General features: G+C 31.3%; 2 protein-coding genes and 1 non-coding gene across 6 annotated transcripts; 1 reads left to right on the top strand and 2 right to left on the bottom strand.

Annotated features, from left to right (window-relative positions):
* Nucleotides 1-3992, top strand: LOC129296377 (serine/threonine-protein kinase SAPK3-like). 3 transcript variants are annotated; one of them, XM_054934982.1, is made up of 10 exons: nt 1-135; nt 576-738; nt 1381-1455; nt 1842-1943; nt 2038-2091; nt 2168-2260; nt 2356-2448; nt 2550-2654; nt 2761-2859; nt 3519-3992. In XM_054934982.1, exons 2-10 carry the CDS (start codon nt 616-618, stop codon nt 3807-3809), a joined length of 1035 nt encoding a protein of 344 aa, XP_054790957.1. In that variant the 5' UTR covers nt 1-135; nt 576-615; the 3' UTR covers nt 3810-3992. The 3 variants fall into 3 exon arrangements, with proteins under 3 accessions (XP_054790957.1, XP_054790954.1, XP_054790955.1); XM_054934979.1 differs by lacking the exon at nt 1-135 and adding an exon at nt 232-397 and having other exon boundaries at nt 532-738; XM_054934980.1 differs by lacking the exon at nt 1-135 and adding an exon at nt 261-397.
* A 1045-nt stretch (nt 3993-5037) lies between these two features.
* TRNAW-CCA (transfer RNA tryptophan (anticodon CCA)) lies at nt 5038-5109 on the bottom strand. Its single transcript has one exon. It is a non-coding gene; the product is annotated as a tRNA-Trp (tRNA).
* A 2701-nt stretch (nt 5110-7810) lies between these two features.
* Nucleotides 7811-14463, bottom strand: LOC129296381 (uncharacterized). Of its 2 annotated transcripts, XM_054934988.1 has the most exons (4): nt 14131-14463; nt 8612-8678; nt 8397-8505; nt 7811-8134 (listed from the first exon to the last, which is right to left on the bottom strand). In XM_054934988.1, exons 1-4 carry the CDS (start codon nt 14193-14195, stop codon nt 8067-8069), a joined length of 309 nt encoding a protein of 102 aa, XP_054790963.1. In that variant the 5' UTR covers nt 14196-14463; the 3' UTR covers nt 7811-8066. The 2 variants fall into 2 exon arrangements, with proteins under 2 accessions (XP_054790963.1, XP_054790964.1); XM_054934989.1 differs by lacking the exons at nt 7811-8134; nt 8397-8505; nt 8612-8678 and adding exons at nt 11873-12633; nt 13361-13400.
* Nucleotides 14464-14754: the final 291 nt, after the last annotated feature.

The raw sequence follows: 14754 nt of genomic DNA on the forward strand, positions 1-14754 counted from the left end.
AAGCAAGTATATCATTCGCCAACACTAACACAACGTCAACGTCTTCCTTACAGCACACTCTTCAAGACACAAGCTTTCCTCCACGTGTCCTAATGTCACACTCATTGTCTTTTCATTTGGAGGCCACACTTCCAGGTGACTCCTCTCGTTCTGGTGAACGTGTCCCTCGATTTACTTCCTACGATCATCCTCTTCAACCATCCTTTTCATTCCTTCCATTTCACTCTCATTTGGCCCCATTCCATCTTTCTCTTTCTCTCTCCGTGTTTATCTCTTTGTTCTTTTCTGTAACGGTCATGCTCTGTATAACTCCTCTAGAGTTTTATAATTATATAATTACGTGTAAGTGTTGTTTTTGCTGGAAAGCTGTTTGATGATTTGTTTAAGAGACGGTGAGGTGAGTGACTTGGTTCCTCTCTCCTGCTTCTGCTGTGGGTTACTTTTCAGTTATTTTATATTTGTTTGTTTGAACTTTTCTTGGCTTGCGTATGCGTCTTTACAAAAATGGCCATGTTGTATTTTTATATGTAGTTCTTCGTTTACTTGTTTGAGTCTGGTGCTTCTCTTGCCATCAGTTGCATTGCGAAAGCCGGTTTTGGTCTTGGGAGAGTGGACATGGAGGAAAGGTACGAGGCATTGAAGGAGCTTGGTTCTGGGAATTTTGGAGTGGCCAGGCTGGTCAGAGATAAGAAGACTAAAGAGCTCGTTGCTGTCAAATACATTGAAAGAGGGAAAAAGGTAAAATCTTTTTTAAAGATTGATATTGCGGGGGGTAAATCCAGAATCCAGAAATGGACTAAATGATGTTTGATCAAATATTTCTGTCCATTGATTATCCTTCTGTCGGGCAATTTGAAGTTCGAATTTTGTTCCATTTCTGATAGTGCATGAAAAGCTTCTGGATTACAATATTGAATATTAATCTCTCTCTCTCTCTCTCTCACTGTTCTCTTCCTGTGTCTGTGTTATCATTATATATCATCTTGACTTGATATTTATACTGGGATTTCTCTTTTGCTAGGATTATCATTTAGAAAACGGTAAGACCTTTTGCAAGATTGGTTTAGCGGATATAAAATTCTGGAAAGGGACTAGTGCTGTTAGATCAAATATTTCAGTTCCTTGACTTTTCGTATGTTGGGTCAACTTGGAGTTGAAATTTTTTTTTGCTTATGCTCATAGATGATTAGGTTTCTGGGCTACAACGTTGAGCATTAATTTCTCTGCTCTGCTCTCTCTCTTTTTGTTTTGTTGCTTTCTCTTTCAAGCTTAACTTCCATCACCGCATTATACTCAGCCTTTTCTTTCTTTGTCATGATTTCTTCCAAGTTATTTGCTAACTCTGCGCTTCTTCTGAACTAATTATGTTTGTTGTGTTAGATTGATGAGAATGTTCAACGGGAGATCATCAACCACCGATCTTTAAGGCATCCAAACATTATCGAGTTCAAAGAGGTGAGAATTTATTTCCGTTACCTTTAAATGTTCCATCATCCAGTTTCAACTTTCAAGATATCAGATTAGGCACAATGAATTTATTAGCATGGTAATGTGCTATTCTGCATTATTTTTTTTTTTTTTGCATACAGCTCTCAAATTCCAGTCTGCTTGAAATTGTTCTGAAAGGCAATGTGAGCTAATCGTTAGATGTAACCAACTCAGAGAAACTAAAAGTAGCTTATAATGCTTTTTCAATTCCATATCTCTTTGTGATTTTGCATAGGCAAAACACTAAATTTTTTTTTTCCCAAGTAATTTTTCTGAATGTTCATGAATTGTTTCATTGAGATCTTTCAGAGGTTGCACTCATCAAAGTGCTGAATACAACATCTTTTATACAGGTCTTGCTGACCCCAACTCATTTGGCTATTGTCATGGAGTACGCTGCAGGTGGTGAACTCTTTGAGAAGATATGCAGTGCTGGTAGATTCAGTGAAGATGAGGTTGTATAATCTTTTGAATACTTGTTTAAACACATATATTAAGGTACCAATGTAAACATTTACAGACTTTTTATGGTGAATCATCTAAACACAGGCAAGATTTTTCTTCCAGCAGCTAATTTCTGGAGTTAGTTACTGTCATTCAATGGTACGCACTCAATCCATTATGTGTTTTTGTTTCAATATTTTTCACGTCATATATCAACTTATGCTTCGTACTACAGGAGATTTGTCATAGAGACCTGAAACTGGAGAACACTCTCTTGGATGGAAGTCCAAATCCTCGAGTTAAAATATGTGACTTTGGTTACTCCAAGGTTGATTGATAACTTCTCACTAAAATGATCCATCTCGGATATGATAATATGCCTGCTGATTTCTTACCATTTTTCAATTTCATATTCATCTGCAGTCTGCTTTGCTTCATTCTCAACCGAAATCAACCGTTGGAACTCCTGCTTACATCGCTCCGGAGGTTCTGTCCCGAAAGGAGTATGATGGAAAGGTATAGGGAGTTCTCTTCCTCTTCTTTTCTGCAGTGCCCTGAACTTGATGCCATATAGTCTTCACTGTACACTTTTCTTTCCAATTTGGCTGTTTCATTAGATTGCAGACGTTTGGTCCTGTGGTGTGACTTTGTATGTCATGTTAGTTGGAGCTTACCCGTTTGAAGAACCTGAAGATCCTAGGAATTTCCGAAAAACGATTGGGGTGAGCTAAGCTTTTATACCACTTCAAATTTAATTCTCTTTTGATTCAAATCTTTGATCTTTTATCGGTAAACTTCAAACTCTGATCACTTCACTTGTGTTGCCAGAGAATATTGAATGTTCAGTACAGCATACCCGACTATGTACGTGTCTCTGCAGACTGCAAACACCTTCTTTCTCGCATCTTTGTTGCCAATCCTGCAAAGGTAACACACACACACACACACACACACACACACACTCTTTCTTATGAACCATTCTATCGAGCATCTCTGCCCTGACGATCATGCCACTGACTAGGTAACATTTGGATCGATAAATTTAAATTTAAATTTTATATTTAAAATCTCATATTTAAAATTCATGTATTTAAAATTATTTGTTTGAATAGTGCAAAAAATTTTAAGAGTAGAAAAAAGACAAATTGAAATTTGAAATAGAACCAGAAGATTGATAGTGATGGGTTCACCTTTATTTTTCAATCGATGAAAAATGATGACGAGAGATGAGAGGAAAGACGAGAGTAACAAAGGCATTGATAGTGAAAAAACATGAAAAAAATGAGAGAGTTAGAATATTAAAATTTCAAATAGCTAGGGTTTAAAAGGAATTTAAAATTATAAATAAATTTTAATAAAACATAAATTTAGATTTAGATTTTCATGAACTTTTTTTTTTTTGACCAAAAGATTTTCATGAACTTTTATATATTCAAAGAGGAGATTTGATTCAAATTCAAATTTAAATTCAAATCCTTACATATGCAAATGCAACTGTAGAGATTAGAAAGATCTAACACTTTAGCTATTATAAAAAAGGGTATCTCTGACTTTAACTGATTGATTTCTGGTGGTGGTGGTTAAAGAGGATCAGCATCCCAGAGATAAAACAGCACCCATGGTTTCTGAAGAACTTGCCAAAGGAGATGGCGAAAGCAAAGGAGGAAGCAGAGAAAGAAGAAGGAAGGCAGAGTGTGGAAGAGATAATGAGAATCGTACAAGAGGCAAGAACAACAGTGGGGCAAGGTTCCAAGGGTGGAGATCAAGTTGGTGGAGGGTCATTGGACAGTGGGGATGTTGAGGCAGATGAGGAGGAATCTGAAGTTGATCTTAGTGGTAACTGTGCTGAGAACAACTACGTTGCTCATCTATCCTAGGCTCTGCATTCTCTTTGCAAAAAAGGCAATAAATAAATAAATAAAAATAAGAAGAGACAAAAGTACCTAGCTTTTGAATTGGAGGTTGTATTTATAGGAGTCCTGATCGCTGTGTAATTTTTAGTAAAGCGCAAGGACTTTTAGTAAAAGCACAGGGGTAGTAGAATGGCTTTGTAACTTATTTTACTGGATTGCTGAATTTGTTTTTATGTGAACAGGTAAAAAGAAAATAACCTATCAAAATATTTAGAAAAACAAAAGATTTAAAACTTTGGTAAAATCACAAATGAGCACCTCGAAAATCAATAATACCTATAGTTTTATGGCTAAAGTATCCTGAAAAGTTAGTGAATAAATGTGCATTTCAAACATGAGTGTTTTAGTCAAAACATTACTCACTCTATCCTAAATTATAAAACAATTTGAAAAAAAATTATGTATATTAATAAAGTTTCATAATGATACTTTATAAACTTATTTTTTTAAAATAAAATTATAAATTTTTAAAAATGTATTTACACACTTAATCGTTATAGTATAATATCATTTAAATTCTTTTTTTACTAAAAGGTAATATTAGAAAAACATTATTAATGAAATTTTATTTTTTTATATTGTCTTATATCTTGAGATCATAAAATACTTTTAAAGTTTTATTATAATTGAGAATAGAGGAAGTATTTTTTAAGCAAACTGCAACAAAGAACTACAGTCCTGAAGTTTAATTTCAACATTTTGTAGTCTGAATTATTATTACTGATTTTTGAAGATCCTTAATTGTAATTTTCCCTTTAATTTCTGATGGAGTGGGACAATTTTATTTCCTATCACAAATATATACTTATTAATATAGAAGAATTTGGATTTGATAAATAGCATAAAATCACTAATTTAATGAATGTTTCAAATATAGCTATTAAATTTTATTAGTACTTAAAAATTGTCAAAATACATTTTTTTAAAAAATTCAAAACAATCCTTACATCATGTATATTATCTCCTCTAAAAATTTAAGACTTGGCATATGACAAAATATCTTACCACTATTTAATTAAATTGAACCGTTATTATCATTCTTCAAAGAATATTCATTAAGCCAGTGGACCTTGGACTTCTAACCAAACCAAAGATGCTGTTTACCTCAAAAAAAAAAAAAAACAAACAAACAAACATTTTCACGGCGTTAGGGAAAAAATGATCCGTTAGGGTAGCTAACGGTTCGGGACTTTGAACCCGACGTGAATCGAACACGCAACCTTCTGATCTGGAGTCAGACGCGCTACCATTGCGCCACGGATCCGTTGTTGCTATGGGGCTTATTTTGATTTATTTATTAGATGATAAAAAATGGGCAGTGGCAATTTCCATAATACTACTGGCATTAATTCCATTTTTACAAGATACAAACTATATACATTCCGTCACTAATAAATCCCCAACATTTTCTTTCATCTCAAATCTTGTACATTCGATTGAAAAGTTTTTTTTTTAAAAAAAAAACCAACTTTATGTGTATGTTCATTTTGTATGACATTCTTTTCTTTCGCACACTATAATGTTAAGACGAATTTTTCATTGATTTAGTAAATAATTACTTGATACATGATTTATCTGTATGAAGATTCATCCCCTTTCTTTTATATTTTGTATGAAAAACTTAATATTCAGGGTGCGTTTAGATTTATTACTTTTCACTTTTCAAATATTCTTTTTAATTTTTCAAATATCAAATATTATTTGAAAAATTATAATAGATGTAAATTGACATTATAAAATGACTTTGGTAAACTAACTTGGGAGTGAATTTTGGAATGTGCAATTTATAAACTTTTCAAAAGTCATTTTCAACTTATTTATAGAGCTTTGACTTTATTTATAAAATAAAGAGTATTTATTTTAATTTTATTTTCACGGTATTTCAATAATTATCACATTCATCTTTACCCTTTTATCTTATTAAATGTTATAAAAGTTATTAAATGTTAGAATATATTTTTTAAGTATGTATATTTAATAAGGATAAAGTTAAAAACTTGTTAAATACATTTTATTCCATCACAATCTTATAAATATTTTTAATATATTATATTTGTATAATAAAAATTATAAATTATCATAAATCAATGTGTTTTTTTTATAATTGTACATTTAAAAGCACATTTAGCTATCATAATTTAAATAATTTTTAGTGTATCAAATTAACTTTTAAAAAAATATATTAAAACACAAATTTATGATAACAAATGACTTTCACTAAATTGACTTTTATTAAATAAATTTTTATTAAATAGACTTTTAGCAAATTGAAAATCAAACACACATTTAATCTTATATACTTAAAAACGTTTGTTTTTAGTTAAATCAAGACATATAGCTCTTTTATTCATTATTTATTCCATAACAAACTCTTGTTATTAATATTATTGATACATTAAATTTTGTTTGTCTTAATTTAATCAGATAAAAATATATTAAGTATATAAAACTAAATGTTTAAGCTTTGCCATAACCATTCTCTGCCTGAATCAAAATATTTATAATTATAATTAAAATACTCTTGGGATGTCTTGAATATTATTATGAATTGAAATTAGTCCAAACAAGTGTTCATCCAAGATATCAGAATTAAGAGATTAAAAGATGATCCAGACAATTGCTAAGTTAACTATCATGGAGTAAACCTGATTCAGGATGTGGATTAGGTTAAATGTAGATGCTTCTATCCATCAATGTCATTGGTGAAGCTTTCAAGTATTCTTCATATGATGATGACACTTGAAAATGCGTATTCCCACAGAAGTTTAAGAAAAATGAAAATCAAGATTTTTTATGAACCCAACGGTGCCCATATCCAATATCACCCATTTACGTAACGGAAGCCACATTACTGTTGACATCATTAAAAGGATATCAAAAGTCTGCTTTTTTTTTTTTGGGGGGGGGGGGGGTTAAGAAGTACTTTAAGTCAAAACATTTACAGAATTATTATTTAAATAATATTATTATCTTATGAGACTAAACAAATATTTATTAACATATATTTTCAATAACAATTGAATAACAAATTTTTAAAAAATGAATGAAATTTTTAAATGATAATGTTGACTTATTAGAAGAAAATATGATTTTCTACTCCAAAACTGTTTGTTGCTATATTTTAAAAGGTTCATTTACTCACCCAAAAAAGCAATCAATGAAACATTACTTAATTTATGCTTGAGATCAGCATAATTTTTTAAGGTTATTTTGTTATATTTATTATATAGAAGACGTGTTCCTCATACTTCCTTTAATTGATATATGAAATTTGATTTTGTTGTAATAACATTTACAAAAGACAAGATAATGAATATGAATGATAGATTCAAGAAACTGAAATTTGTTTGAATTTCCTTCACCATTAAACCAAAATACAATAATATGCATTCATGTCTTTTGAGAAAGAAGTTCAACTATTGTTGTTTAGCTATAGTCTGAAAAATTTTATTGTAAACTACATTTGTTGTAGAATTGAGAGGCCTAAAATCTAAATCATGAATAAGAAGTTTAAGCCCATCTTGTGATTTAACCCTTGAGAAAGCAACATATAATTGTCTATGAGTGAATATTAGATTTGGCAAATAAACTTTTACACTTGACAACGTTTGCCCTTGACTTTTATTGATGGTCATTGCAAATGACAAGACAAGAGGGAATTATCGTCGTTGCATGACAAAAGAAAGATTACTCTTAGAAGGATTTTGATACATATGATGAATATAAACTTCTCCTAGATTTGATCCATTAAGAATTATTCCCTTTATAAAGTGGTCTGCCAACAAAGTAATCCTCAACCTTGTTCCATTACAAAGTCCATTAGCTTGTTCTATATTTCTCATAAGCATCAATGGGACTCCAATCTTAAGGGTCAACTTGTGTGGAGCTATTCCAGGACATTCAATTATGTTCAAGAATTTAGTATTGTAGATATCTTTAAAAGAATCTGAATCTTCAGTTGCTTTGCATATTGAGTCTGAACTAAAGTATGTAACAACCTCTTTTGGAAAGATTGAACATATGTAATTATTCAATTGATCAACAACTTCTAAAGTTGGAGCCAATATTGCTCTATTTGTGAAAATAACAATGAAATAGGAAATTATTTGCCTATAAGAATAAAAGAATAATGAAATGGTGACAAAGTAAAGTTATTTAGTTATAGGAAGATGAAGTTGAACAAAGCAAACCATGTGTCCTTTAACATATGAAGGAGAATTTTCAATGCACGAAGCCATTATCTTCTTCCTTGTTGAGGGGGCCAACACAAGTAATTAGCCCAGCAACATCTGAAAATAATAAGAAAAACTAATGAGCATATGATTAAATAGATAACATTTGAAAGACATAACTTTAGAATGAATAATGATGTTTATAAGAACAATGAGATAAGTTTTACTTACTAAAAAGTTGTTTCTTAGACCTATAAGGATCTATTAAAAAGGGGGGGGATCAACTTCATAGTCAATAAGGGGACCATGATTGGTGACTTATTGAAATATGTATCAAGTTCTATAATAATGAAGTACTTGGTGGAAATAGGATTTCTACCCGATTTGATTTCAAAGTGTTGGATGTGATATGTAGAACCTTCATGAAGAATGGGCCATAGGCAATGGATAAGGTGAAGAATATCAACTACAACAATTAGAAAAGTTCCCTAAAAACAATAAAAACAATGAAATTATAAGAGATACAAAGAAGACATGCGAAAAATAATCGGATGATGGGAATGAGATATAAATATAATATTTTGAAAGACTGACCTCCACATCAAAAAACAATAAATGAGAGACTTTGCTATCTGGAGAAGCCAACATCGTCAACCCAAAACTTGTATACAATTTGAACATAAACCTCATCATCAATAACACCCTCTCGAATGTCTTTTAAGGGAGTGAAACGATTGATAGTCATCGAGGAAACAAAAACCTTCAACTCAAAACACAAGAGGGACCAAACAAAGAAAAAGAAAATAGGGCGGAAGGAAAAAATTAATAAAAGAACAAGCAATGAAATGATAAAAACAAACCTATAGGCTAAGATCCTCAAATGAGTTGATAAGAACACGAACAAAGATGCTTATAATTAAGAGTGCCTGGAATTAACAGCGGACTGGGAGGAATGGAATAAACATTGGGAATACCAAGGGGTGTAAATGAATATGAAGAAATGGTTGAACTTAATGCTCCCATTTAAAATTGATTCAAGCCAGGCAGTTGAGATACTAAAGTGAATATTTTAAACGAAGATGCAAAGAACAAATAGAGTGAGCCAATGGAAGAAGGGAATTAAAATTGGACCCAAGTATTTTTTACCAATGAGAGAGCATAGCTTCTAACCAATAAGATGCATTCTACGAATTTTATTACGATATATTGATACTTGGTTCAATTAGAAAGAAGTTGAATCAACTTAATTAGATAAAATAAAGTTTACTTATTAGAGATTGAAAAATAAATATATTTTTATAGAAGCTAATACTTGTACTTATAATATGAATTTGGAGGCTTGCATCTTGCCCGAGCCATCACGAGAATGCATATATTTAATGTGACTTGATTTTAATAATACTCTTCAATTCAATGTCTAGTTGCTTAGCTTTGTTATTTTCTACTCAAAGGTTTTGCCTTCCTATGCATTAAAAAAGATAGAATAACAATGAAGGTTTAAAATAGAAAATAGAAAACACAATTGTTAGTTCCTATAATTTTATCAAGTTTTGCTTGTAATTTTTGTAATTTTTTTTAGTGTTTTAAATTTGTATACTTTCAGCAAGATTAAGTGATATTTGTTCCTTACGTTCTTAATGATATTAAATTACAATGACTAAAAGGACATATGGATTAGAAACAAAACCCAATGTAATTGTAGAAACCAATAATTATGTTTTTCCAATAAAAAATTTATGCTGGTTATATCCATGATAGGTTTTTCTAAATAAAAAAAAAGTTACAAATATCAATTTAAACAGTTGCAAATAAAAATTTCAATTGTAAATTGATAATTATAGTTAAAATTTAAATGCCTTATTTTTAATTAAAACTTTTGAATTTACTATTGTTTAAAAAGATATTTATAACTAATTTTATAAAAAAATTATTAGAAACCTAACTATCATAAATTTATTATTTTTGAATTTTAGTATCAATCTTCCTTGCCAAAAAAATAAGACCAAACAATCATCAACCTACAATTTTCATTTTTCACATAACAGACTCCAAGACTTGGGACCAACTGACCAAGTAGGATAATAGCACATTTAGAGTGTGTTTGAATTAAAAAATTTACAACTGAGATTAGAATTCAACTGAGGTTAGCAAAGTAAGGTTAAAAGAAAAATCAGTTAATGTAACGTAATTTATGTTTGGATACTTTTTTTTTAAAGTCAATTAGATAAATTGAAATTCATTTGGATAATATGATTCAAAAGCTAGTTGAGATGTTTAATGACAAAAATAAGCATAAATTTTTTTGTCTTAAATATTAAATCTTAAATAAGCATGATTATATTTTTTGACTAATTAATAAGTAAAAAATATTAAATTTAAAATCATAATTAATAAGTAAAATATCTTAAATATTCTATCATAAAAACCTAAAATAAATTAATATTCAATTGATATGATTTACAAGCTGATCTCTAATTATATCACGAACATGCTACATCTATCTTGACGATCCAGGTATATTTGACGAGGATGCCTCACCAATATCGATATCTTCCTCAAAGACATCTACACTTTCATTTTCAACTTGTATGAATTGTTCATCAGTAATTGAATTTCTTCTAATAAAGTCATGTATTGCCATTGTTGCACAAATAATTTGAACTTGTGTTTTATGTTTAAATTTGGACATTTTTCATATAATTACAAACCTATTCTTCCATACTCTAAAAGTTCTTTCTATAGTGCATCTCAAACTTGAATAATAATAATTGAAGACCTCATTATTGTTTGTAAATCCTACAACTCACCTGAAGTCTGGAAGGTGATAACGTTCGCAACGATATGAACCAAGATACCCATTTAGTGTTGGATAATCAGAATTAACTAAATAATATTTACCTATTAAATAAAAGGAAGTGTTGTAAATTTGACCAACATTAAATCAATGCAATAATAATTATAGTGACTTTAATAAAATATACGTGAAGGTGGATGCGGAAAATGCATTGAAGAAGTTGATATGGCATTATCAAATACTTGGGCATCATGAGCCGTACCTTCCCATCCTGTAATGACAAAAGTAAAACATATGTCCCAATTACATACAGTCATGACATTCTGTGTTGCATATCCCTTTCTTCTAATAAATTTAATTTGATCAGCAACACTAACCACACATGGCACATGAGTGCCATCAATTGCTCCTATAGCATCCTTAAAGAATGGCCAATACCATGGATCATTTTGAATTTTGGAATGACATCGTTGAAACGAATGATCAAATAGCTTTATGTTTGCCTTAAAAAAGTTTAGGCAGACAGCTAATACTTTATGAAAATTTCTATGGACAATTTTCCTTGAATGCTGAAATTGTTCCTATATCATCCTATTACAAACTCTATGTCCAATTGTATTCAAAAACATTCCAACCATTTCTTCAACTCCCATTTTTTTAGATTTCTTTAAAACAAGCTCAACTAGTATCGCACACAATTACCTTGCAAAATCTCATTGACTTACATTTGCCTTGTTTGCTTGCTAGTTCTCTATGGCTCTTTACACACATATGGCATCACATATTCACTACCTAATTAACATATTTCTTCTTGCTCAAATATATCTTGTTGAAACAAGGGAAGTAATTGATGAGTCACATCTACATCCTAGCCTTCATTCCAACCTAACATATATTCATTGAATCTTTCATGATTTTCAACCTGAGGTAAAATAGTATGTAAACATCATTTGTATATAATATAAAATACATAATATATAAATATCATTCAACAACATAAAAAATAAAGCATAAGATAAGCATTAGATAAGAGTTAAATATTTACTACAAACCAAGTCATCATAAGCATAGCGAAGTACAAGTCAACCAAAAGCAACTACAAGTAGTCTTTAAGTAAAAAAAAAAAAAACACCAGTCAAGTCATCATAAGCCTAGATAAAAATTCATCTTGATGTATTCTTTGAAATAAAATCTGGTAGATGGTAGACTTGGTGCTTCAACCAATTGACCAAGTGATCAAAATGGTCTTTAAGTTGCCAATAAGCATCTCGCATAGGCTTCTATAGAATAAGATTGACACATCTCCAATGCAAATCTTTATTACCAAAAACTTCTGAAAGTTCATTTAGGTGAGCTACAACCTCAAAAACTCCTATATCATTTGCCAAAATCTTGTTTACTGTCTCTATTCTAACTCTATTATCCTTAGCTATTTCACTCATTGCATCTGCTATTTTCATTAAGGCAAAGACTTTTTGCTTTTTCCTCCCACCATCTCCTACAACCCTCTTTCTCTTGCCTTGACTTCTATTAACATTGGTTCCACCGGTATTTGTGGTGACATTTAAGCCTTACAACTCATCAGTGCCCCTATAGGTGTTGCAGTGTCATATAAATTTAACTCCTCTTTACTATCATTGAATCCTTCTTAAAGGTCAATGGTGGGGTGGTACACATCTTCATCATCATCCTCTATTTGGGTTTGGGTAGCAGATGGCACAGATAGTGTCTCCCCAATTGCAAGGACATCCCTAAATATGAAGGTTAATTCCCTTGCAAACCTCAACCCTTTTTGTCTAAATTTTTCATAAAGGGGATTCTCCTGCAAACATTTAAGTAATCAACAATTAAAATTCTCAAATTAAATTCTAATCTAAAAAACACTTAATAACTAATCCATACTAAGATTTTTCGCTCCCACCACTCATTTAGAGCATCAACAATATTCTTGACACTGTTCCATCATAAGTCGGTTTCACTAGAAAATAATTTGTACCATATATTCCATTTTTTCTTCATATTGTCCAATTTATTTTTCAGTTGCTTTCAGTCATACCTTTTTCCTATTTTTTTCTCAAACCCCTCAATTATTGCTTACCACCTATTTTTGTTGAAAGCAGTTTTTTTCCTTTGTTTCTTGTACACTTGCTCTAAACATTCCTTAATGAAAATTTCTATCAAGGTTGAATTCCACACAGCTTTTCCTTTATCAGTGTTCATTGTTCTATAGACTAGCTAGCCATCACAAACATGCAAAATTAATAAATATCTTTGCATATATGTATCAATTTACCACCGTATCCTAAAGTCATATCGAAACTAAATTAAAATAATAATCCTAAAATAAGGAAGGAATTGCTATATGCCTAGATTTTCAGTTTGGCATTTTCAATTCCAGAAATGCATAATATTTGCTTCTGTTCATTTTTAAAACAAGGAAGGAAACACATTATAAATAGCCCAAGATATTCATTATATCTTAAATGGATATATATATATATATATATATATATATAAATTCATATCTAAATGTATATAAAGCACATTACCCCATGGTAATAGCAACAGCAATTGATAAAACAAGGGCAGCTGATTTCCCATAGCCATGAGCAGCCAACAAAGAAGGGAAAAAAACCATAGCCAATTAGAAGCACCCCAATACTAAACCCGAACAACAAATGCACGTGAAAATCAACTTCATGCAATGAATATGACCTTCACAACATTTGAACAACGCATTCGATCGAGATTCTCAAAGAAAAAGAAAATGAGAAAGGAAGCATTCCAAGCAAAAATAGCTTATGAGAAACCTTGAAAGATCCAAACTCTATGGCTAAGGATGAAGTTCAGATCAAAAACTGAACTAAAAAAGACCACAAAGAAAGGACACTAATTTGAAAAAACAGAGGAGCAAAGCAGACATACAACCATAAAAAAGATTAAACTAAATAAACAGAGGAGCAGCACAGGCTAAAGGAATGAAAAAGACTAAACTAGGAAGAATGGCTAATAGGTAACTTAGATCTCTTTTCTCTGCTCATCCTCTTCTTCGTCAAGTAGTTATCCCCTGTTGGGCTTCCTTCGACCAACACCTTCAGTGGTGGCTTTTTCATATTTCACCATTGAAGAAGAAGGATGTATCCTAGACTAAATGAAAAGAGAAGCAACGCAGGCTAAATGAATGAAAAGTAGAAAAAAAATCATCCACCAAGAACGCAAAGAAAAGCATTAGATGATGAAGAAGAAGAAAAAAACTCAAAACACAGAGGAACAAAAGGCTGATAGCAAGGAAGGTAAGGAATGAGACGAAAGGAAGAACCTCATTTGCCAAGGACAGTCGATGGGAGTAGATCCAATGACGGCAACCTCAAATCTGGTAGACATGGTGGAGATCGAGAAGTGACAAGGAGAAACCGCTTCTGAGCAGGGAATGCTGGATGCAAGATTGAAAGGTGAAGATCTTGGTGCTTGAACGTGGAGATCTTCGTGCTTCAATTGAGGTAGAGATCAACTGATCAGTGCTAGGTGTGTATAGCTCGGGAGGTGAAGCAGAGGAGGGTGAAGCAGATCTGGAGATGCAAGTTCGGAGGTCACGAGAGGAAGATAGCACGCATAGCAACATAAAAAAAACCGAACAGCTCATAAGGGTAGATACACAGCTTGTGGAGAGAGAAAGCATAAATATTTAAACTTCATTAAATGCTTGCGAATAGCTCATAAGGGTAGATACACAGCTTGTGGAGAGAGAAAGCATAAATATTTAAACTTCATTAAATGCTTGCAACAGCTTCTAATGCTAACGCTAATATAAAAGTTGGTTTGTGAGCTTTTAAAAAAACGCTCATTTAAGGCACATTAAAGTTGAGATTTTTTCCTAATCCAAACAACACAAAATAAACATTTTATGTTTTAATTTTAATTTGGTTGATTCTAACTAAAATTG

Source organism: Prosopis cineraria, unplaced genomic scaffold (genome assembly GCF_029017545.1).
Source record: "Prosopis cineraria cultivar Desert tree isolate PC_DT_omini unplaced genomic scaffold, ASM2901754v1 PC317, whole genome shotgun sequence".
NCBI lineage: Eukaryota > Viridiplantae > Streptophyta > Magnoliopsida > Fabales > Fabaceae > Prosopis > Prosopis cineraria.